The sequence below is a fragment of the Manacus candei genome, unplaced genomic scaffold (genome assembly GCF_025592945.1).
Source record: "Manacus candei isolate 608988 ecotype Guabito, Panama unplaced genomic scaffold, ASM2559294v1 h1tg000119l, whole genome shotgun sequence".
NCBI lineage: Eukaryota > Metazoa > Chordata > Aves > Passeriformes > Pipridae > Manacus > Manacus candei.
In genome coordinates, this window is record NW_026138167.1 from 1,342,192 (window position 1) to 1,368,283 (window position 26,092).

Sequence of the window (26,092 nt, forward strand, 5' to 3'; positions counted from 1 at the left end):
TTTACTTATCACCACATGGAATTTTCTGCAGGGGAAACAGTAGCTAAAGAAAATTATGCACCAAGTAAACAAACACTAAATATTTTTAGTGATAAACACTAGACACAAAAATTAAAGCTTCTGCATTCTTAAGGCTGATCAATAATCCTATTGTTGGAAAGAACTGCATTGAAAGTGAGGGATGGTTTATCATATCACATTATTTAAAGCAGATTCTATATGTGGATCAGGGGTATTTAAGTGTTGTAGATACTGTTTCATCCCAAACTTTTTCACAAATATATTTCCGTATTTTTCCATTTACATTCTGAACATCTGAACTAAATGCAAGGCAGGAGACAGTACTGGGTTTTTGCCTGAGACCATCAGTTTGTCTGGTTCTGTTTATAATAAGCTCATTGACTGAAATGCTACGAATTGAGTATCATAGAAAGATTAAACACACAGACTGAGCTGGTCTTCAAGAAAACACACCCGTCCCTTGCCTTCCTGGTAGCACTGGGTAGTAACAAACACTGCAACTCTGCAGAGTGCAGTCAGAGCAGCTGCAATCAGCCTGCCCATGGAATCAGTGTGGACAAACAGCCAGGGAACTGGGCGAGAAAAGAATCAGATGTGGTTCTTAGAAACACAGACAAACCCTCTGCAGAACCTTCCAGCAACATCAAACTGTACTGGGATGACAGGGAATCAGTTTGATGTTAAATAAACAGTCCTTAAATACTTCCTGCATTTGAGGGCATTGTGGATGTTACATGGGTTTAACAGGAGCTTGAATAGTCAAAGAAAGTGCAACTGTTCCTACTGGTGCAACATTAATTACCAAATTTTTAGTTAAGCTTTTTAATAACTGTACAAAGACCGAAGTAGCATATTGATTTTTCAGAATGGCTTCATGAGACTACAAACTGTAAACTCAATATTCTGCCTTCTCTTTAAAAAGAGACTGCATCCAAATATTTAATCTTTAGCTCTAATACCAAAAATATGACTTTTTTCCCCTCCTGTATGTTTAGGGTTAACAGCATTTTAAAGTAGAAACAAATTGAAGATTTTGTGTTTGAACTGCAAAGCAAAAAAGCACCGAAATAAATGTATGAATATGAGAGGATGGCTGTGATCAAATACACAAGAGGTGATATCCAGGTACAAACCATTTTCTTGCAGAATGCTATCAGAAGGTGTGATGTTATTCTGTCATTCTGTGTCCTAGTAAAAATACCCAAGCAGGGGCCACCTTCCTGCTGAGCGTTCCCCAAACAGAAAGCTGCACTTCAGTGAGATGAGGCACTTCATCTCCTTGAAGCTAAATGAGACTGACAACATGCTTGTTCCAGAAACAAAGAAATTAGGATTTATTAAATTCAGACTCTTGGATACAAAGTGACCTCAAGTTAGTGTGGTAACTGTACAAGAAAACATAATGAAAATGCTAAATATTATAATAGGATATTCAGATAATTACATTCTACCAGGCTAAAAAAAGCACAAGTCAAAAGGTCGTTTGATGGTGCTGTAAACACCTTCATTCAGTTGTGCTGTATCGTTTTCCTGCTGAGAACAAACCCTCCAAGACCCTGCCCTGCTCTGCACTTACCCCCCACCGGTGCCTCCGTTCTTGCTGAAGTGTGTCCGGGGCTCACTCGATGCCAGTTTGAGCAGCTCGTTCCACTCCCGCTCCCACTCCTCCTCTGTGTACACCAGCCCTGACTGGGGGAGAGAGGGAAGGGCTTTACATCCTGCTGGCACACAATGGAAGCAGAGTTCTGCAGCAGCCTTTAGCACTGACTGATTTGTGTTTCACACAGGACATGGTTTAATTTCTGGGACCATTAATAGTTCAACATTTCTATTTAGGTGAAAGAATATTAACTTATTAAAAACTATCTCAACTAACTGCATAGTGGATTATATTTCCAGATGTGGGTCTCTGCTGCTAACACAGTGCTCCACTCCTGAGAGCCACTTATTCACACAGAATTCCTTGTAACCATGGTTAACGTGCTTTACTGCCCATTTCTGGAGGTTTGCTTCCTTCCCAGTATCTGGAACTACTATGAATGCTCTCCTGGGCAGACAGGTGATGCTTTCTCCTTCTGTTCAAGAGCAAAAATGGTATAAAAGTGCTTCTGTACCTCTGTTTTTTCAGGTAGCCTGTAACAGCTGAGTCAGTCACAGCTCAGCTGTGTTCTCACTGACTGCTGCCAACAAAAACCAGATTACAAATATGCCACAAACATTGAAGCATATTCACTTGTTTGCATCCAGGATTACTCTTGAAATGGGCTTTCCTAGACACTGTTTAGGCACAGCCGTCTTCAGAAAATAACATGTTGAAGTACAGCTTTCAATCAACAGTCAAACCAAATCTACCAAATTATTTTAGTTAAGAAACATCCAAACCATATTTGGTTGCAGCTCCAAGAATCCCAATTCCCCATTCTGGGAAATCTCTCCCAAATGGGAGTTTCTCTCTCTTGTGGATTTCATGCCCTCATTTTATAACACTTGTGACAGCTAAATTATATATTTGGTTTTGCAGCCCCAAATTTTCTACAGGTTCTGAACTTAGACCTTTTTAGGGACAAAACTCTGCATAGATATGTCCACAAAGCTACAAACACACTCTCTCTTATTCTGATATGAAAATTCTAAGTAGAAGTATCTCTTTCCCTGTGCAATATGGAAGGCCAAGGAATTTGATAGCAATGGAAACTTTCACACCAAACTTCAGAAGAATGCTTTTAACCCTAAATGGTATTAACAAGACTGTCTTCAGGCCATACAGACCTCCTTATTCTGCTGGGTCTGTTGCCATCTCCATCTCCTTTTCAGTGCTTCCCTCTCAGCTCCACTTCTCATCATGGTGTAGAGAGCTTTCCGCAACACCAGGTCCCGGTCGTGGAATCCCCACATCCCTGAAGCAGCACAAGAGGACATTCAGTTTGAAACAAGCTGCAGTGAAACACAAACAGCTGATATATAATTTAACATTCTCCTCAGCAAATAATTCTCTCACCATTTTTAAGGTTTCCAAAAGAACCACTCAGTATAAATGTGTTCATGAACAACAAGAGGGATTCTAACAAATTTTAAACTGTGATTAAGGAACGACTAAGGACTTGAGTTGTTTCAGGGTTTGCTTGCAGGCAACTTTAACTTTGCTGCAAGCTATGGAATATTCAATGCACAGGTTGGTTTTGGCTGCAGTTGCCAGCAGGGTTTGCAGGCACAGGAATGTTAATGAGCACTGCAGGCACTGCTGAGAATCACAGCTGACACCAACACCCAAAGGCCTCCAACTCTCACACAGCATGAGGGCAAATCCCTCTGGCTTCAACACTCAACTGAAGAGACGAGCATTCAAGATGATAGAAAGCCTAAAAATATGACCAGCCACAGGCTTTTAATCTCATTTTAGGATAATAAAACATCTTTATGTAGTTGGGAAGAGTAACCCTACACCAAAAGAGAGCAGAGCTCTCCCAAAGACGTGGGCCCATGGACAGCCACATTTCAGTGTCAGCTGCTGTTCTCAGGTCCAAACACTCCAAACATTTGCTGTAAATAACATACAATTCCTCCTAATTAAAAATGAAGTGAACAAAGATAAAAGGATACTTGGGAACAGCAAAACCTCTTTTCTTATTACTTCTTTCAACAAGAAGAGTCTCTTCAAAATATTAAAAATCCCAGTGCTTTTAAAAAGTCACCTCTTAGAGTTCTGCTGGTGGAAGATTTTAGCAACTGCAACAAAAAATAAGTTTCCTCATAATAGGTTAGGATAGAGAAAGCATATCAAAGATTTTCAGCTTCACAGGTTTCTACTGATTTGCAGACAAGCTTCAAAGATCTTGTATTAACAATTAATTAATCAATTGGAAATTACTTTAATTCACCCCAAATGCTGAAACTCTACAAGGAACTAAGAGAGATAATAGCTTGATATTGCATTCTTGAAGACAGCAAAAGAACTGTTTAACAAAATCAAGAGAATGACTGCAATTCCTTGTGCACAATGAGGACAATCCTGCAAAAGCACCTGGAATTTGCCTGTTCCAGAGCTGTTAGGCTGGGAACAGGAAAATATGAGGAAAATGTGTTTTTTAATACTGTTCCAGTTATCCTTCTTTTATAACCTAATAAAACTTTTATTCCCCTGCTTTAGGCATGCTTGAGGGAAACAAAACTCCAGTGGAATTTGAAGAATATATTGCTCCAAACCAGACTTTTAACGCAGGTCTTTGCACCTCCCGTGTTCCTGAGCCTGCACTGGGGATGGAGAGAAGCAGTGAGCGTTTTTGGCAGCAGGGTTCACGTGCAGACTCCCCCTTACCCAGAGAGGCAGCGTGCAGGAGGCAGTTCCCATCCCCCGTGGTGGCCAGGGGCAGCAGGCGTTTGCAGCTCGTGCACACTGTGGACCACCAGTTGAGTCGGCCTGAAAAGAGAGAACCTGCTGAGGGGGTGCAGAGGGGAGGGAGCAGGACACGTGCTGTGTGCAGGAAGGCTCCTCAGGAACATCCTCTCTGCCAAATAAGCTAAAATGTAGTCTCAGAAGTGAAAACTGAAAAGATTAGAAACAAGAGGCAGATAAACTATTCTCTAAATGTATTTGGAAAAGAAGAGAGCATCTTTAATTAAATTGCATTTCTCTTCTCATATGCTGCATCCAGGGATGGATTTCCAGGGAGTTTATTGCCTAAATACCATTATAAGTCTTGCTACCAGTTCCCAAACATAATTGACATTGGCCTCCCGTACACAGATGACAGATAACATTACAGTAATAAAGTATTTTTTTTTGTCAAAATACAAAATTAATATGTATGTGGCGATCAAGATATTTTACTGTAAGGTCTGTTTATTAAGTAAAGTCCTATTGTTTCAACAGCTGATTCTCCTCTCATTTACCATAATGTAAATCATTATTAGATCCACTAAAACCCAACAGCTGCACTACCTGAGAATTAAAATGAGCCCAACACATAGCCCAAGGTGTAGTATAGCACATGGCTTTTCTCTTTGAGAATATTTAGAGAACCACTTATCCATCATTGCTATGTGAAGCATCTTTTACAGATGACAAACCTGAGATGGATTATGAGAAAGACTGATGAGAGGAGGGATATTTGATGTACCAAGATGAAGTAAATAAGTCCTGGAGACTATCAGTGCCCAAGCCAACAGTGAAGGGCATCATTCCTGGCACACAGGTTGCCATGTGGGAACACACGGGAGGGTTAAATGGCCACGGAGCATTTCTGACACAAAGCAAGAGAATGGGACTGATTGTAAAACATCTGGGGGGATGAGGAAGAGCAGCTGATTACCAGTGATGAGTAGAGCTGGTACACTTCCCAAGACTTTTGGCAGGTCTGTGGGTAATGCACAAGTGAATAATTGAATGAATAATGCAATAGGCGGCCTGTGGTGACTCCACATCTTTGTTTGTCCTCTTTTGCAGACATTTTCCCCTCCAATTTCTTGACTTGCAAACTGAGAGGAAATAGTGGCTATATATTTATACAGTCTTGCACTTAAGGTTAAATCCCTCAAACAGAAGGAAGTTCAAACGACAAATAAACTTCTCTCCATTAATAAGCCTTCATTACAGAATTATACTGAAGTTCATTTGTAACAACAGGTAACACATGTTATGGGAAAAATAATATAACTATTTAATATTCACCCCAGTTACTTGTTCTGGCTACTAAGAACTATGTAATTAAATTGCAGTTAGTCAGTATGGGGTGAGAGTACGACACTGTAAAGATGCAGAGCAGATCAACAACTAAGCACATTTGGTAATCCTCATGATTTTAGCAGCTAGTTTGTAAATGAACAACACCTCAGACTAGGCTTACTTAGTTCTAAGTTAAATATGCGTTAAAGAAGCTTAATTTAAAGCACTATTAGACAGCCCTTGGAAATAAGGAGTAATCATTTTTAGCAACTCCTGTATCTGAAATAACAACTTGCAACCTGCTTTTTGCAGAATGTTTTGGTGGAATCATGTTCAGTAATAAGTTATAGCAAGGTGCTGCATAAAGCATAGTTAGAAGACCTAAAACCAGACAGACCTTAGGTAGCATTTAAGGCCATAATGAGTGGCATTGCTTTGCAGAATAACCAGCAGCTGTTGGTAATAAATGTCAAAGTCTGCTGTTTATGAACATTTTGAGTAATGGAAGGTTTCTGTGAAAGTGATCTTCCATCCAGTAGATTATGCAAAAAATGTTTGTGGGCTTGGTTAACATAATAAAGCTTATGGCTTACTAAAAAATTAGCAGAAAGGGGCTTATTATTGGATTATAACAAAAAAGTGGTACATTTTCATTTTTCAAATCTAGTGCTTATAGTTGATCCCTGTAGGGACACAACAGGAAAGTGGAGCTTAAATGAAAACTGGAAACAGTTCTTCCTCGGGCTTTTTTCTGTCTGCTTTGATAATGCAACACTTATGGACAAACTAGACCCATTTCTCACTCTTCCTCCCTCTGTTGGTCTCCTACTTCATCTTGCTTCTTACTTTGTCATAAAATTAATTGAATCTTAAAAAATACAATTTAAAGAAACTGATGCTATTTTACAGCAAAAATACTCTTGAGATTTAATGTAGTCATATTCTAGTACATTAAAATTTGATCTCAGTGTTAGATCAAGATTAAAAGTCCTAGCCAGGTGTCATGGTTTAGCCCCCAGCTGACAACTAATCAGCCCCAGCCACTCACTCCCTGCTCTGGTGGGACAGGGGACAGAATGGAAGGGTAAAAGTGACAAAACTCATGGGTTAAAGTAAGAACAGTTAAACAATTGAAATAAATTTTAAATAACAACAACAGCAACAATAATAATAAATAAAGAAAAAGAAAATAAAAATAGGAGAGAGAAATAACCCCCAAAAAACCCACATAATGCAAATGAAAAAGAATTGGTCACCACCAAGCAACCGATGTTCAGCCAGTTCCTGAGGAGCAGCTCCCAGCCAGATTTCCCCATGGTTTATATGCTCAGCATGGTGCCATGTGCTCTGGAATATTCCTTAGGCCATCTGGGCTCCACTCTCCCTGCTGTGTCCCCTCCCAGCTCCTTGTACACCCCCAGCCTCCTCCCTGGCAGAGCATGAGAAGCTGAAAAGTCCTTGACTCAGTGTAAGTCCTGCTCAGCAACAACTGAAACATCAGCATGTTCCCAACATTATTCTCATATTGAATGCAAAACACAGAGCTGTACCAGTTACTAGGAAGAAAATTAACTCTATCTCAGCCAAAATTAACTCTATCTCAGCCAAAACCAAGGTCTAATTTTAGATCAAGATTAAAAATCCCATCCAGGTCTATGATCTGGCAACATACAATCAGAGGGGTAGACACGAGCACACAATGTTGCCCTTTATTTGCATAATACTTAAGACTTCAGGTGCAAACTCAAAGGAAATGTTAACACAATCTAGTATCCTTCATGGCTGAAGACTGCCAGCTGTTTCTGTGTTCTCACATTATCCTACGCTGCACTACACAGCATGTATCCAACTTGGCATGATGCAAAGCATCTCCTGGCTCTCCCTGCTCCCTGATCTGCAGGGCCCAGCAAGAATTCATCACTCTGATACCAGGTATTTCTTTTGTATTCTGTGCAGAGAAGCTGAGCCTCAGAGAAAGTTAATGTTGTAGTATTATTAATAGACACTAGACATGTTTAAGTGTTATTTTCATAAGCCTCCATGTTGTATTACAAGCCACAGGTGTGTTGTTTTTTGCAGCAGGACTTACAAGCAAAAATTGCCCAGGAAGGTTCTAGATGGTTCTAAGACCTGAATGGCTCAAAAAGAGGCAGTAGAGAACAGAGAACACATTTCAAGTATTTACAGGGGCCAGGCCTGGCTTTCAGTATCAGCCCCTTGAAGCCTTATACACTGGCACTGTACGAGGTAAGAAAGCATTCAGCAAGATGTGCTCTATACAGAAATTCACTGACAGTATAAACAAGTGTAGTGGTTTGGACTTTGTTTTCCCCCAGAGGCTAAGAAAAGTGGTAGACCCCAAGGGGTGGAAACCCCTGGAAGTTTTGGAGTTCTGTCCAATGGGCGCTCCTGCAAAAATGTCAACATACCACAAGCTCACCGGAAGAGATGAGTTGTAGTTTTGGTGGTTGAGGAGAGGTGGCCATGTTGTAGAGCCACGAGGAAGGGGCTCTGAGCCCCTTGGGCCCTCTGGGCCCTCCCAGCCCCTGGCTGGGGGGGGCTGCAGAGACATGGAACAGTGTTAGACTGGACTAAGTGTCTGTAGTTATGCTGGGAGATGTTTTCTCCATGGGAGCAGAGCAGCAGCCGGCATTGACCAGAGAAACGGTGGCAGAGAGCCAGGATAGATAAGGACCTGAACCGGAGAAGTAACAGAGACATGCAGCACCAGAGAAAGGACTCCTGGAAGGAGAGCCAGGAAAAAGAGAGTCAGCAGCCTGAGAGACAGAGTTCTGGGGGTAAGACTGTACCAGCCCCCCAAAACTCCTTTGAGATCCCTCTGAGAAAAGAGGGAGATGGACTCCTACTAAGGAGAAGAGTTTTAGACATGCAGCACCGGAGAGAGAGAGGAGCTGAGAAACTCAGAGCGTCCTGGGCTGGACCGGGACGGCCAGAGGAATGCGGGGGGAGTTGACCTTGGCTCCCCCCTCGCACTGCTGCCACGGTGGCAGCCTGAAGGCAGGGCACAGAGGCCCTGCAAGGAGCTGAGTCTCCTGGAGATACCAGACCGTCACGAAGACCCCCCTGTGTCCTCGTGATATGACGTGGTGATACGACCTTGTCTGGGGTTACGAAGCCCACGGAAGACCCCTCGGTTGGAGGCGATGGGGCCGAGAGAGGCTTGAATACCTCCCTCGTGAGTGCTGGCAGAAAGCCAGCTATCAGCTGCTGCATGTGGAGAAGACAGACAGACTGCTGCCTCAGAAGATGCTGCTGCTTAAGGACTGGAAGGGATCTGTCCTTCTTTCCCTCCTGGACTTTTATTTGGAGGGGAGAAGAGATCTGATCATTGTAAATACATATGTCATGGTAGAGATAGTTGTGATAGTGTATAATGTGATATGGTATTTATTTGTACAGTCATTGTAATATATTCCCTTTCCCCCACTTTGAGTCTGGTGTGTTTTGTCTGGAAAAACCCATCTCACATTAGGTTGAGATGTGGGAGGGGGAATGGAGCTAGGGAATTGGATTTTGGGGCTATCTCAAACCATGACAACAAGTTAAAAATGTGCCACAGAAATTATTCTACGTTATGACTATCCCATAAAGAAGAAATACAGCACTGTCCTCCAGTTTACCAAGGTCCATTTGTAATGTGTTCCTTGCTCAAACATGCACATGGTTGGTGGTACTCGTACAGTCAACCAAATTCAAACCAAACATGAGTTTAAAGGAGATTTAAAGAACCTTTGTAGAAACTCTGCATAAACCCTTTGCTCCCTCTTCACATTCTCCAGCAATATTTTCTTTTTTTCTGGTTTAAGCTGCTAATAAATGAAATGGCTTTACAGACTTGGGAGTTTTCTTGTAGAATTAACTCCCAAAAAGTTTCAAGGACGTAGCAAACAGCAGCTTACTATAACTTTCTCTGGACAGGGGAAAAGGAGATGCCACAAAGGACAAGACCCCTCTCAAGTGCTTATGTGACAGAATTTGGTTACAGTTTCACTGCAGAGCTGTGAGCAAACCATGGCCTCCAACGCCACTGTGCATTTATCATAACAAAAATAAGTCAGAATTCTTACAGAAAAAATGGAATATTAATTAAAAGAAAGCCAAAGAAGGTTACAGATGGGAAAAAGTGTGAAATATCATGTCACAGCTTGTAGAGTTCTACCTCAGATTGAGTGTGATTGTCTTTCAACACAATTCACTGTGCCATTAACAGCCCTCTCTCACACAGCCAGGCAAACCAGCCTTAGGCAAGTCCTCAAAGGCTCTCTGACAGAGCAGACACTGCACTGGGGAAACCCCTCCATCTCTGCACTCAAGGTCTGCCTTCCTGCACTGGCTGAATGTGTGGCTAAAGCTGAGACCTTGGATGGCTCTTCTTTTACTTGTGGTTGGGCATTTTGGAGAGCTTTCCCACGTGGAATCTGGAGCATTTAATAAACAATATTTATGCTGTGACTTTTTCTTTTTATGGAAATACTAAAGCCAAGCTAGCTGATTATTTTCCTGAGATTGGTAAAAGCTTATTTAGAAACATGTTCGATAGTGGCAGAGTTAAATTGAAAAAAATAAACAGTGGTAGAGTCTAAAGAGACACCTTGCTTACACAAGCTCAGTCTCCCTAAGACATCAGCCTTTCTGTCGTTTCTCCAGTACATGGGATTTCCAGAAATCCACCTCTCATCCATCCCCCAAGTGGAGCAAGTCACAAAATAACATTTTTAGTTTCCAAAGCAAGTCTAATTCTGGACACCCCATAAAATTTTCAAAAGCAATCGTTCACCCCAAACAGCCCCCGAGTCCCCTCTGGAGTCCACCAGCAATAACTCATAAGAAGCTCAGGGTGTGCACAGGACTGCCCAGCTGAGGCAGCACAGGAGTTCACAGCCCACTCACAACACTCAGATAGCAAGAGGTGCTGGAACCTCAGATCCTCATGTCAGCAGGGCCACTTCTACACTTCCCATGTTTCTGACTTGACCAGCTTTGTTTATTCTTAGTTTTAGGTCTGTACAATAAGTGTGCACTTGCAAATATTGATGCAAAGAAAATGACAAGAACAGATTTTCTATGTGGGCTTATAATGCTCATTCAGTGTCTGCTGACATTTTAAAATAAAGCATTCACCAATACATTTTCAGTGCTTCAGAAAGGCCCTCCTTGCAGGAGCTCTCTCTTCAGCCTAGCTGATGAAGTCAGCTTTGCAGTGGCATCTGCAAGGCTACTCATGTCTACTTGTGTCCTTGAAACGAAATGTTGAGCTGTGCATGTGGAAATGAGCAAAAGTGAGCAATGAAATAAAAGCTTCTCTTTCAGTCGGTGCATAAGGAGCACGGACTCTGTGCCCAGCTACTGACTGGAATGCAAACCAACACCCCTGGAGTGAGAGGGCACAGAAGGCAATGCCCAGGCCTGGGGGGCTACAGGTACCAGACCCTGGGCTCAGGGAGCTGCACATCCACTGCTACGGCTTTGCTTCATCAGTTCTTTCATAACCTGAGCCAGACTGTTTTCTATGACATCCCAGCATTTATCCTGCTCTGTGATACAGTGTTTGTCACTCAGATCTGAATTACACAGAAATCAGGAAATTAATATAGCTCTCCTGTAATTACAATGGTTGCTATCCCAGCACCCTGCATGTACTGTGTGAAAATCTGTTAAAAATTCTGGGATACTAAAATGTTTCTACAACCTTAGAAGATGCACATTTTTCTTTAACAAGGCTTGATTCTTAATGGTTTGGAATCAAACATTTCCATAATTGTGACGGATTGTTTTTGAGGACATGGAACCCAGGCTTAACTGCATATTGCTGTTTACATTGCTTCTAGCTGCATAAAATGCTTCTTAGAAAACACAAACATAAGCACAGAAAGAAAAGTGTAGGAAAGCAATTCTTGGACGTTCATACAGTGTACTTTTAACTTTTGTATTGATTTTTATTTCAGCACTGCAATAGAATTGCTTTTTCTTTTAATTAAAAACACTATGTTAGACCAGTCATTCTTCTGCCTGTTTTTTAAACTCATGAGTACAGCAGAAGTTTTCATAATATCTCCCTTTTGTGTCAGCCCACACATTAACAACACACAGGGGAGCACGTGTCTATAATGAAAATCAGTTTGCTGCAGCATAATATTTAGAATTATAAAACTCCTTTCACACAGACATCATTTCATACTACCAGTATCTCAAGACACTCTCTGTCAAAACTCCACACCATTACTGCAAGAGCTCAGAGATCAGTCTGCCATTACTTACAACCTGAGCTCATTCCAGTTCTGGCAATAATCAACTGCTGAGTTTCTAAGCTGGACAAAACCTCAAAATGTTTTTATGAATGTAGTGAATTCTATCCTCTAAGAGGAATATTTGGAAAGCAGTCACGTAAGGAGTAGAGGGTACATTGCAGCAGTGGGGAGTGAGTAAATCATACTGTCTTTATTTGAGCCTTTCCTTTATAATCTCAAGCAGAATTTTGCAGTAAATCAGGAATTTTGCTCTGAGTTTCTATACAGAGAGGATGTAACCTGAACATTCTTTCACCTAGAGATGCAATGGTAGCAAGAGCTTAAGCACATAAAGGAAAACATAAAAACCTTACAGGCTTTTACAGACACCCAGACATGTGGGACAGTCTGTTGGTCATAATTCTGCTCTCCCAAACTATACTCTGGGAGTAGTAAGCTGTTAGTTCCCAACAAATTCCCTCCTCCTTTAATCAGCTTCTTTTCTTTTTCTTTTCTCTTGAAATTCCCGCTGCTATACCAAGCACACCCCTCTTCCTTCAACAACATCCCCAACCTCAGCTCCAGAACCTGCTGTCCTTCATGGGCTTGGGGTTGGTTTGAAGGAGATTTTAGGCCCTTTGCAGGGAATGCACCTTCTCTCCACTTTTTATGTCACTGACCAAACCACAGGCAAACCCTTGGTAGGAGACAATGTCTACTGTTAAGTGACTTTCCAATTAATTCACTCTCTTCATTTTGTACAACAATGTCTAAAATAGGCAGGAAATAAAAGGAAACTGATATCTTTACATCTAAAACAAAGACAAAAGGTCGGTTTATATGAAACCTTACATGATTTTCTTAAGCAAATTGTTTAATCTGTTTAACTTAAACTGCGCAACTGTTTCCCAGGAAGTTCTAGATTATTTGAATGAAATACAAGTAAACTAAACTAAGTCTATGTAGGCTACAAAGATACCTGTGATCAAAACCACAAATACTTCAAATGGTTAAGACATCCCTGGTGGCTCTGGGGATGAAGGGACTTTTCCAGTGTCAGTCAAGTTACTACTGCCCTAATTAATGTGAAGAAAAGAATAAATGATTTATTCTAATTTTCAGAGAGATTTGAGAGAGGAATGCTACGAGGCAGCAAATCTGGTAGTTTCTGCAGCCCTGTTTCAAGTTCAAAGCCAGCCAGCTCTCTGTGAATTAGTTTGTCAGCTCTAAATTCACATATTCTCTGATTTTAAGGTCAGAAAGCCACTGTGATCCTCTAGTTTATACTACATCTAAAGGCTGTAATTCCACTGAAGGAGGTAGCTCAAAAATGGTACTGTAGCAAGGGATCTTCTGAGAGCCCTGTGGAATGGGGAGGGTTTGGCAGAGCTGTCAGAGGAAGAGCCATTCTGTTTTTCCCAGTCCTCCTGGCTCTCAGAGAAACTAGATATGTTTTCTAGATAGGTGACTGACAGTTTTCATACTTCATAGTTGCCTGGTGGCATTTCTACCTTATTTTATACTTTCATTTCTCCCAGAAAAAGGTCTTCTGAACACTGGGGTTTTTTGGTTGTTTGCTAGTTTTGTTGGGGTTTGTTGTTTTTTTTTCTTAAGCACTTACTGTTTGATGCTATTGTCTATGTCTTGCTTTTCAGTTACCAAAGCCAAAAAAAGAGCACATGACAATACATTGTAAGTATTCAAAGTGACACTAGATTAGCAAAGTCCTGCCTAAATACTGCAATGCAGTGCCCTGACAAGGGGCAGTTTATGAGTCTGAGCTCACACAGTGTGACTGGGCACCAAGGTTTGAGGATGAACACTCAGATCAATCTATATAGCAATTCACACACACACAAAAAGCTACTGTCTATTCAATATCCCACAATTAGCCATGAAATCTGGTTTTAGAACTCCTTTAGATCACCAGTTGGGCATTCCACACAGATGTGTTCATTTCATGGTTCATTAATACACCTGATGTTTGATAATGCACAGATACTAATTTTAAATACCTTTCCCCATATCCTTTAAAACTGGCTTAAAACTTTAAAGTACTAATAAATCTGAATTAATGATAATATTAATTTTCTTCCCATTTTTTCCCATGGCAATACCGAAGTATTGCTTTAAAATTATGTCATTTCTCATTACAGAATAATAATTAAGACATAAAATACATATCTAAATACTCTTCTCTCAAGCTGCAATAGAACTTGAAGATATTTCCTTTGACAGTCATTGAAATGTAATTTCCTCATGAGAACTGGAAGTACCAACCCTCTCTAACCATCCAGATTCATGTACTTCTCATGACTTCCACATCAGTCCTCCTTTCCTTCCTCTCTCAGTTTCTTTGTTTTATTAACTGAATTTGACAGCTTTCTCTATGATGTTTTAAAAGAAACAGAGGATTGGGACATGTGTTGTTTTGCAAAGAGCACAGTATTTGCTTTTGCTCTCTGGAATTTATTCCCCATGCAGCATGTGCAAGCTCCAGAAATGAAGCATGACTAGAACTGTCAACCAAAAAGTGAGGCTGCCCAGCTGACAGATGGAGTGTTCACCCACTGCTGACACCCCATGTCACCCACCTGCCTGCTCCAAGGCCACCATGGTCGCCTGCTCGATCAGGTCGCGCTCGATGAAGCTCCTGAAGTCCTCGCTGTACACGCTGAGGTCGGGCAGTTGGAATGTGTAGATGGGCATCTCCAAAGGAAACTGCTCATTGCTGCAGTCGTTTGCTACATGGGATCGAGCGAGGGACACTATGGCTGAGCTGGCATGGGAAATACCTCTGGAAAGGCGCTTTTCTGTGGAGAAAACAGATATTGCACCTGTAACGCTGCATGGAAGGCCAGGAAACAGCAAGTCTGGGGAATGAACATTCGTTTCACTGAGGAATTTATTCCACTTGTTGCTTGCTACCTTTGTTGGGTTATTTCCCTACTGTACAAATTGCTTAGTTCCTACTACAGATCCCTACAGCAAGTCATAGGAACTTGTCTCTCCTTCTAGCAAAATGGAGAAGCTGTAAAAGTAACAAGATATGAAGGAAAAGTATTCCTATAAAATTTTTTGATGTATCTTAAGTTTCCGAAGATTCATTGGAAGAAAAATTTAGTGGCAGACATATGATAATGAACTAATGTTTTGAACTCCTAATTTGACTTCTTGTGAATAAAAAAATCCAGCGTTCTACAATCACTTCCTAGTGAATGTGCCATAGTCAGAACAATCTACCCAAAAGCACTTTTAACATCATAATGCTGAATTTAAGACAAACTCAGTTTTTATGGATATGCGTTTTCTAAGATCCTGTTCCATATAAATAATACATAGGTTAAAAAGAATTAGGAAATAACAAGCCTGGTACAAAAGAATGCCTTGTTTTATCAAAACAACTGATATCTTATACTGAATTTTTCTCTGGACAAATGCTGTGAAAGGAACAGCCAGGGTCATCAAAGCCAGTGTTAAGAAAGGGACAAAACACTGCTGTTGTATCATTGCACTTCACTCTATGGCCTCAGTTCTGGCAGCAGCAAAGGGGTAACACATCCTCTTCAGGTGCTCAAACCATTCAGTCAGAACTCATGGAGCTGTTTACCCTCGGTTTATTCTCTGCCCTGTACTCCTGTTCATATGTTTGAAAGCTGAAATGAATGTTTTGGAGCTGCTTAAAAAGGACAGGCATCAAACATTACCCGTCTGAGCTCTCAGGAGTTCAACACCCAGTGACGAGTTTCTCTCTGCAGCCAAGAAGGGCCACAGGACCACGGCACCTTCTGTGCTTCAGCCAGCCTGAGCTCAGGGCTGCACTGAGCTCTGCTCCCTCAGGGCAGCCTCTGCAATGGGCATCAGCTGAAATTAATACTAGGAAGTCTCCTGGGCTTTTTACTGCATTTATTAGTGAGCTGACACCAGGTTTATGGAGTTTCTTACATTTTTGAATATGCAGGATGCTTCCTGGTGGGATTTATATGATGTTAAGTTAGATAATATTTTCACTGATTTTCCTTGGAAATCTTTATCATACTGGAAGCTTTTGTAAAAAATTATTTGGTGAAACTTCACCTTGGTTACTTCATAAATACTACCATAAACTACCCTTTAGCAATTACCTCTCAAACATGCACAAAGCTACATTAAAATATGTTCCTGTCCTTCTACACCTTCAGAATAAGGCAACAAATAACCTTAGTTAAACACAACTTAAGCTAATAGTGTTTTAAAAACATCTCAAACTGGCTAATGGTTATTTAAAATTTACTTTCCTGGAGTTTGTGAACTTTTGTTTCTCCAGTGGATCAAAGTTTCTCTAGTTTTGAGAGCTAAATTATACTCCCTAAATTATCCTAAATTGGGGGAGAGGGTAGAAAGTTTGATTACCTTTGTATTTCTTTCTTCCCCCTGTAAATCTCAGCTAAATCACTTCAGGAGGGGAACAGAACTACAGGCCAGCATGTCCCTTTGACATCCCCTTGCTACCACTCCACTCTCACCCCCTCCCAGCCCAACCTGCTGGCTGCATCCTCCCCTCCTTGGTCCATAACAAGACCTTTCCCTTCTCTGCTCCTCCCTCTGGTCCCACATGGTAGAGGTGGCTCTCTGCCCATCAAGTCCTCAGTTACTGGGCTGGCAGCCAAGTTATGTCAGTCCAGGCATCTAAAGCCAGACGTGCCCCACATCCCCTGCTGCACCCCCTAAACACCAAATGGGCATTTCAGTGTAAACTATATCCCACTGAGGATGAGGGGACACAGTTTTATCCACTACAGCATGCTGCTCCTCCTCCCTTTTTGTGCTCAGTGCTTTTAAGGAGTCATAAAAAGCCCTACAGCTCCTTTTCTTCCCAGGGAGGTTAGCAGTTTGAAAAAAGCTTTACTGAAACTCCTAAATACTGGTGCTATTTCCTGTTTAATAGGGGGGAAGAACCAGCAGGAGAAGGGAAAACCTTCTGTTCCTTTTAATGACTGCATAGAAGCCATCCCCAGGCCAGTGCTATTACCTCCCTACATGACAAGCTGTCAGACCTGTAGATTTATTTTAGTGCAAACTACAGTTCCTTGATAAATTAAAAATGCAATCCAACAGTCTGAGAGGGTGAGAGAGATGAAATTAAACCCATAAAAGGTCTGCAAACAAAAAAGCAAATTCTACTGCTTATCATCCTGTACTGGAAATTAACTGCTACATTTTCTTAAGGTTTCGATTTCTATTCAGCAGGGGATAAGAGGCAGTCCTTATTTCTGTGCAACTGAAAAAGAGTGAAATTTTAAAGCTGAAAGTTATTCACACATTTCATGCACCCTATTCACATACTGTAAGAATGCAAAGAGTGAAATACAGGCTTTTTAAACCTTTTTCTGTTTCAATAAGCATAGAAAACTACATACAATAGTGGTCTGTGACACTCTTTAATTCATTCCTTTTATAAGTACCATATTTTGTACTTTAACCACACATTAAAATAATAACTTGCAGAATGGAGACCAAGCTCACAGCCACCAGAACATGACAAAGGGGGTGCAGAGCAGCTCCTGAACCCTGGGACAGTGATACAGTTCATGGTGACGGGGGAGTTCCTTGCTCTCTGCAGACAAACACAAAGAGCCCTAAACGTGCTGGTCCCGGAGAGCTTGGAGCAGAGCTCACCTTGGGCCATGTCATCCTGCCTGTGCAGGCAGGGCCGCTCACCTTGGGCCATGTCATCCTGCCTGTGCAGGCAGGGCCGCTCACCTTGGGCCATGTCATCCTGCCTGTGCAGGCAGGGCCGCTCACCTTGGGCCATGCCATCCTGCCTGTGCAGGCAGGGCCGCTCACCTTGGGCCATGTCATCCTGCCTGTGCAGGCAGGGCCGCTCACCTTGGGCCATGTCATCCTGCCTGTGCAGGCAGGGCTGCTCACCTTGGGCCATGTCATCCTGCCTGTGCAGGCAGGGCCGCTCCCGGGGCAGCGGGGCCGGGCTCTCGGGCTCCTGCCGGCAGGGCCTGCCCTCGTTGAAGGCCCGGGGCAGGTTGGCCGTGTGGCCCTGCCGGAGCTGCTCATAGTCACTCAGAGCCGCCGTCAGGTCCCAGTTCTTGCCTGCAAAACAGCAAAAGAACAGCGTGGTCAGGGCTGGACGGGCAGCGGATGCACCCGCCCGCCCCACCACAGTGCTGTGGGAGCAGTGCCAGGCCTGCTGACTTGGGTAAAAGGTATCACTGCTCTCCTCTCATCCGCAAATCCAAAATCTATGACCCTTTATCACACAAGGCGATCAAGGCCAGGACTTGCCTCACTCAGGTTCTGATCAAATGCAATTTAAATTGCTCAAAAGTAGCAATTTAAGATGAACACTAAATCCCACTGAGAGAGAGAATCATTCCCATCTGTGCCGTTGTATTAATAATAAATAATAATTTGGAGCAATGATGGGCAGACATGAGTGATAGTCTTATAGCCCAAAAGAGTGAGAAACTTCCTTATCTTTGTATTCACAGAACAGCAGAATGCAAATGCAAAATACTTCAGGTCCCTTTGTCTCATATATCAGAACTTGCTCCCTCAGAGGCTTTAAAAGCCTTTTAGGAAGCAGGTAATGTAGGACAGTGCTCAGTAACAAAACATGCAGTGAGAGGACTCAGGCAGTGGTTCCATGTCTGTGTGAGCTGCTCATGGAACCTGCCAACACAGAATCCTCCAAAAGATTTACTCCCCAGCTTCCCCCTCAGCATATTGCTCTGACCAGCAGCCACAGAATGCAGGCTAATATCCAGAGGTACACAAGTCTGTTTAGTATGGGGGGGGAAATGGTATTTGTCACTCTCATAAATAAAAAATACTGAGGTGTCTGCACGCTCTTTTCAAAACAATCCTGCTAAGTTAAAGTACATAGATGTTCACCATTCTCCAGGTACTTGTTTCTAATTGGAAAATTGAAAATATTTAATAACAAGAGAAGAGACCCTACAAACTATATGAGACTTTCACAGCATTCCACAGGTGCTTTTTCAAAGGTAACCTGATTCTGACTAACACATGATTTATTACACCAGAGTAGGTTGTCATTTTAGGTATTTTAAGAGGCTACATTCATTACCTGAGTTAAAGATAACTTATGTGCTTACGCAAAGGAGATAAGCTAAATATAGTACAAAGCAGTTTTAAACAGATAAAAGAAAATTCTTCAACTGTTACAGCCATATCTGTGAAGAACAAAAACCTAACTGAAGAAGGAAAAAAATAACATAAACAGCTGTTACCTACAAGGTTGAGCTAAACTATCTTAGGTTTTGAAGTATTAAACAAAATTGTGAAAGGAGAACTGGCATCATGGAGCAGGAATGTTACACATCCTGAGCAGTCCATCCTATAAAGCTCCATGTCAGTGAGAGAACTGTTATATCTGGTATCTGTAATCTCCTATTAGAAAGTCTGTAGGACAAAATGTAAATTCAGTGAAAATTGTCAGAGATCAGGAATAAGCACTTGAGATACTGCCAGCATTTTTTCACTTCAAATCCCATGTAGATTGAAGGCTTATAATGCAGTCAGGGCTCTGCTCTAACTATACTTATCATCTCAATCAAATTGCACAACCCAAACATCCAAGAATCATGAGTGTGTTCCCAAGACTGATCTGATTCCATATAAGTGTCTGGAGTAGGGATTGCTTTCCTTTGGTCCCAGTTTTAGAAGGCACTTAAAAACACATTTTTGAATTCTTCTTAATCATGAGAACAATGAAGTAAAATTTTTCTTAAAAAAGTGAAAGTGACAATAAATACAATGCTAGGAAATGTAGCTTTAAACAAAACAGTATTATCTGAGCATTAGCAATGCCACAAGTCCAGGACTATGTGACCCCAAGCAGCAGCCTGGATTTATTCAGTACAGATGCTTGAATAACAGACCTACACCAATGCAACACAACCAGCATTTCTCCTGTGTCAGGGCATTCCCTACAGGTCTCTTGCTCAAGATTTTTTCATGTTTAAATTCTGAAGCTAAATAAAATGCCTGTGCTGTAAGTGAAGCTGTGTGACAGGGCTTTGATGTATGGAACAGGAAAGGAGAAAATCAGCAGACTAACAGAAACCCCGCTGCCCTCAGTTTTAAGCCAAATGCAATCATCTTATATAAAACCTCTATCATCAAAATTACATTCAGCCTTCAGAAACCAGGCTCACAGTGTGTTGCATTTAAAACTAAATTGCACAGTGACTCTTGAGTTACACTCCATGGTACACTGTAGCAACTGAACTTCTGAAACAGACCTGAAACAATACATAAATTAAAATTTCTTCATCTAAATGTATCTTAAATAGAAATATTTTATTTTCAAATCTCTCCATCTCTCTAGAGTTAACCCCATCTTCTGAACAAAAGCACCAATTCAGCACCAAAACCTTAAACTTCACAGAACCAACACAGGAAATCATTGTTGGATTCACTTTCCCCAAATTTGCTGGAGCCTCCAAGCATTGAAATGCAAGAAAAACATTCAACCAAATTAGAGAACATACTAAGCACCCTTTCACCTCCATGAAATAGTGGTTTTGAATGCCAGCCACTCTAACTGACCAGCAGAAGTGTTTTCAGCTACTCTCTGTACTGGAAACACAGAAGCCCCCTTTGTGTCTCTCATTTTTGTTTACGTTTTCACAAATCAAAATGGCAACAAAGCTTGAAAACAGGACAATAACTATGGATACATCTGCACTCTGCATGCGAAAAGCCTTAAATCCAGAGATTTCCAGAGCAGATGATTTGAGCAAGGATTTCCATCAGTGTGACAGGGCAGGTGAGAAGGTTTCAGCTGGAAGTTACTGAAGAAACTAGTGGGGCTTGTGACTGTGGAGATTAATAGAGCTAACTCTGCTTACCTCTCCTCCTTTAAACTTTGCATACCAGAACTTTTGGATTTCTAAAGCTGTATCTTATTACATTACAAACTAAGTTCTGACAGAAGAAAAAAACCCTGAGTTATGCTGGGTTAGAAATGACAAAAAAAGATTCATATAACGTGGAAGTCAAACATATCCTCCTGCCCAAAACCTTCCAGGGTAGGTTCCTCCTCCCAGCCTTGCTGCTTGCCCAGCAGGTTTCATCAGCCCTCTGGTTTCAGCAGGGTGCACACAGTCCCTCTGAGTCTCCAGATAACAGAGGAAGTCTTCTCCTAAATTCTGTTTGTGTGTCTCCTCCACTTTCTTCTCTGAGGTCTCCAGACCCTGCTCCTCCCTTCTCTGTCACATCTCTCATTTTCTCTGCCACTTCCTGCCAGGACCCCCAACAGAAAGAGCCAACTTTTCCTGTCCCCCCAGAGGTTACACCTGACATGGGCACTGACATGCCCTCCACTGCAAGGCTGAAGCACAAGTAACTATCTTGCATAGTTTCATCAATTAAATTAAGTAAAACTTTTTGTTGCAATTTGACAAACAAAACCAACACAAGACTTTTTCAGGTTGTCCACTGGCTTTTTTTCCACTGTTACTTATCTGATGCACCCTACTGTTCACTGACTGCCAACCTCTTCGTTTGTGACATGTTGTATTTTAAAAGGTATTTCAGAGGCATAGCAACGTTATTTCAGTACATACAATCACATCAGATGGCAAGTCACTGGTACCACTGTACGTCAGTAACAATTCAATTGCTCCAAAACCAGCACCAACACAGTGGATTTACAGTTAGGGTCAGAGAACCATTCCAGAACCATTCTAATGGTTAGAGAATCAGTCAGCAAAAAAGCTGGAGTAGCACAAAGCTGGTTAGGAAACATAGGTAGTGAAATTACGATCAGGATGCTGGAACAGAAAGAACACTCTTACTGAGCAATTGTTTCCTGAACAGCTCCATGTGCTGTGTGAGTCAGCAGGTGGGAAATGTAACAGGACTAGAAGGTCTCTGCTTCAAAACCAAGTCTTTCTAGTATGGAGGAAAAAGAAACCAGCAAAAAGTAGTGCAGCTGAGTAAAGAATGGAAGAAACACCATGGTTGAGGGTTGGTACTGAGGTTTTACTGTCAGAGATAGCAGACACCTACATGAAAGGGAAATTCAAAAATAAACACAACTACACCGCAAATTTTCTGTCCTAAATAATACTTGCTTAAATAACAACAGAAGGCATTATCAGCCTGAAGAAAAAACAAAGACTTAGATAAAATAATATGTGGTCTAAGGAGCCACTTATCCGTTTTTGTCTTACCAGCCCAAACTGGATTAGCAGAGCATTAATAAAATAAATGCTAAAGAACAGCAAAAGTAGGACTCATCTTAGAAGCATTCATAAAATTATAGATTCATAGAATGGTTTAGGCTGGAAGGTCATCTTGTTCCATCCCCTGCCATGGGCAGGGTCACCTTCCATTATCCCAGGTTGCTCCAAGCCCTGTCCAGCCTGGCCTTGGACACTTCCAGGGATCCAGGGGGTAACCACAGCTTCTCTGGGCAACCTGTGCCAGGGTCTCCCCACCCTCCCAGCCAGGAATTCCTTCCTAATATCTAACCTAACCCTGCCCTCTTTTGGTTTGAAGTCATTTCCCCTTGTTCTCTCACACCAGGCTCTTGTCCAAAGTCCCTCTCCAGATCTCTTGGAGCCCCTTTAGGTACTGGAAGGGGCTCTAAGGTCTCCCTGGAGCCTTCTTTTCTCCAACAGCCCAAATTTCTCATAGCAAAGGGGCTCCAGCCCTCTGAGCACCTTTATGGCCTCCTCTGGACTTGGTCTGACAGGTCCATGTTTTTCTTATGCTGAGGAAGCAAAGCTGGACACAGCAGTCCAGGTGAGGTCTCACAAGGGCAGACTAGATGGGGACAATCCCCTCCCTGGCCCTGCTGCCCCTGTTCCTTGTGTTGCAACCCAGGACAAGCTGGATTCTGGGCTGCAGGGGCACATGGCTGGGTCATGTCACCTTCTCATGCACCGACACCCCCACTGCTTCTCCAGGGTTGCTCTCACTCCATTCTCTACCAGCCTGTTCTTGTGCTTGGGCTTGTCTGGAGCCAAGTGCAGGACTTTGAGCTTGGCCTTGTTAAATTTGATGTTCCCACAATCCCATGTCTCATGCTCATCTGGGTCCCTCTGGGTGGGATCCCTTCCTCCAGGGTGTCACTCACAGCACAGCTCGGTGTCACAGTGCTGAGGGTGCCCCAGTCCCCCTGCCCATGGCCCTGACAAAGATGTCAAACAGCACCAGTCCCAATCCTGACCCCTGAGGACACCACTTGTCACCATCTCCACGTGGATATTGAGCCATCGACCACAACTCTCTGGGTGTGCCCATCCAGCCAATTCCTCATCCACTGAGGGGCCCATCCATCACATCCACGTCTCTCCAGTTCAGAGACACGGGTGACATGTGGGACAGTGTCAAATGCTTTGCACAAGTCCAGGTAAATAATGTCGGTCTCTCCTCCCTCACCCTCCAACACCGTAACCCCAGAGCACTATTACTGAGCCTTTGGGTTTTCTGCTTTGTGTTGCTTTGGCTCAAACAGTGTCACTTAGTGGGGCTGTAACAGTTAATAAATCTATTGTCTTACACTTCTTAAATCAGATATAATAAAAAACTAGAGGACATTTATCATTCATTAGTAGAAAAAGCAAGCATGTGACTATAACACAGTCTCTCCACTAAGCTTTCAAATATCCACCTACTCCAATATGTTAAAAAGAACATTTGAAAGGTCACCAGCAATTCTTGATTTAACAATAAACAAAATGCTAGAAAGGATGGAATTTGAGATGTGGAACTAGGAAAGACATAAATAAGAACAACAATGAAGGGGAACTTTCAGCAACAACATATATATACACACACATACAGGACTTCAACAAAGTAAGTTTTAAGAGGGGCAAGAAATGCTGCCTAATGAGAAACAGGACCCACTGACCCAGTGGAATAAAGCCATTATGGCACAGCATCAACTGAGAGGGCAACAAGCCAACTTTCAGGTATAGAATAATGACCTGAGGAAGGCACTGAATATCAAGACATTATCTGTGAAATGAACCTGTAAGTGCAGTTTGAAGGCAACACAGAAATACCCTGGGCTAATGCAAAGAAGTCTGTTTTTACAAACCAACTGCTAATAAAGCAATCCACAAATTCAGTTTAAATGCAGTCCCTTCTTCCTATTTGGCATGAAGGAGATTTACAAATACTAACAGGCACAAGGTAAGAAGACCAGCTTTATTCCTTCTGAAAAACTCATCTGTAAAACTGGGACAGAATTAGACCATAGGTTTTAAACCAAGATTTAATTTTAGTCCATGTTCTCACAGGAAAATAATACAGCAATGCCATTCTAGCATTCTGCTAGAATGCAAAGTCACTTAAAACTGAATAGGCAGCTGGAAATGCCAGTTTTGATCTCTGTCTAACGAGACATTGGGAGCAGCTCAGCTTCCTCTTCCCTTTGCCAAGCCTTCCACAAGAGAACTAAAAAAGGAACAGTCTGAGGGAGAGGAGAATAAGGGACTATTTTTGGGGAGTTGTTTTGCACACTCAATCACATGAGTGTACTGTGGATTTCTCTCTCCCTCTCTATTAATGATATGCTTTTCTTTGAATTCTGCTTATATTCACTGCTCTTTGAGGAGGCTGCATTTCTGTCCTGTTCCATGGGGTCAGTCTCCTTGACTGCTTCCATTTCTTGCCTGGAGAGCCACTCTCCCATTTCTGAATTTATGTTCAGCTATGTACACCTCAATTAAGTGCTGCCTGAAGCTGGAAAAAGACAGCAATTATTTTCATATAATGGTGAAATACTACATCATTTATATGAATAAATGAAACCATTTATACAAGTCAAAGGGCAACTTTTCAGTTAAATATATTATTTTTTTATGCATTTTGTATTATTTTTCTTCTTTTATTATTTTATTATTATTGCCAGTGAATTTCACAAATCCTCCAGTACCTGATGGTTGCCTACACTGTTAGCATTTTAAAGTATTTCATCCTATGCCTTCCCCCTGTACTGCCTGCACATCTGCTCCTTCCTGAAAACTGTTTTTTAAGTGATTTATCAGTAATCTCCAAGTTCATCCACACCTACAACCCTGGCACTGTAAACCAAATACAGCACAACTGGTTTTAAAGATTGAACTATTTTCTTTAATGATTTTCTCTCTGCCTTGGGCCACATTTTAAGTAGGTTATACTTAAAAACTGCAGCATTATTGCTGTCCATGCATGAGAGAATCAAGGTGCCAGTCCAGACTATCCAGAAGGGAAAGGGACATGCCCTCCTCATTCCTGGATATTGGGGAAGTTGGAGGTCAAACACAGCTGGAGAGAAACCCACTCTCTACCATGCAGAGCTGGCAGGTTTGGCTTAAGGATTTTCCCAAAGCTTAGTGAGGGAAAGAAGTTTTCCCACTGCCTTGAGGGTGCCCTGGGTCTGGCTGCCACAACAAACCTGCCCACACAGAGGTGGCACCTGGACAGTCCTGCAGCTGATTTCCTGCCTTGCTGTGGTGCTGAGCTGGGACAGGTCTGAACTCACTCCTGGCCAGAGCAGCATTCAGAGCCTGCCAGCTTTTCAAACTATTTTGCTGGGATTTTTGTTTCTTTCCCCTGGGTCACACTTATTGTCAAACTGTTCTGTCAGCATTAACCCCTCGAGGGAGGGCTTTTATTTGAGCCTGATTTTATATAAACCAGCAGAGGCCGAGAGTGAAAGGTTGAGAAGGGAGACCCAGGGAGGTTTCACGAAATGCACTGTCCTCTCTCCACCCCCTCACATACACGAGGATGCTTCCAGTTCTCAGGAGCACCCAGAGCAGGAAGTAGTGAACACTGTCTCAAAGAGGTAGAAAATGAATCAGATGAAAGACTTGGAAGCACCTATCCAAAAATGACAGCAAAACTGGAAAATAACATTTCTAAGAAATAAATGGTTTAGCACATGCACAGAATCCACTAACACAGAATTGGCACAGCTAATGATACATAGTTGAAATTTATGAATATTAATTTACAATTAATTAGAGAATAGCTCTAAGCATCTTAATAAATATAGAAGTCCAATATTAGACTTTTTTATCACATAGCCATGAAAGTGTTTTAAAAGTTGCCTCTTTTTCTCCAAATGTAACAGCACAAGGCAGGAGCATGTTCTTGGCCTTTATTGGAAGTAAAAAGATTTCAGATCACTAGTTTTTATCTT

At 42.0% G+C, this 26,092-nt stretch overlaps 1 protein-coding gene across 8 annotated transcripts in view; it reads right to left on the reverse strand.

Moving 5' to 3' along the window:
• OTUD7A (OTU deubiquitinase 7A) overlaps positions 1-26,092 on the reverse strand; it is a 121,772-nt gene that overhangs the window by 16,963 nt on the left and 78,717 nt on the right. For 2 of the 8 annotated variants that reach the window (XM_051770487.1, XM_051770484.1), the window contains exons 7-12: positions 17,758-18,018; positions 17,632-17,673; positions 14,526-14,744; positions 4,337-4,438; positions 2,791-2,918; positions 1,598-1,710 (exon numbers count right to left, since the gene is read on the reverse strand). In XM_051770487.1, coding sequence (XP_051626447.1) covers positions 1,598-1,710; positions 2,791-2,918; positions 4,337-4,438; positions 14,526-14,744; positions 17,632-17,673; positions 17,758-18,018 — 865 coding nt within the window. The other 6 variants (XM_051770492.1, XM_051770490.1, XM_051770486.1 and 3 more) reach the window with 5 other exon arrangements.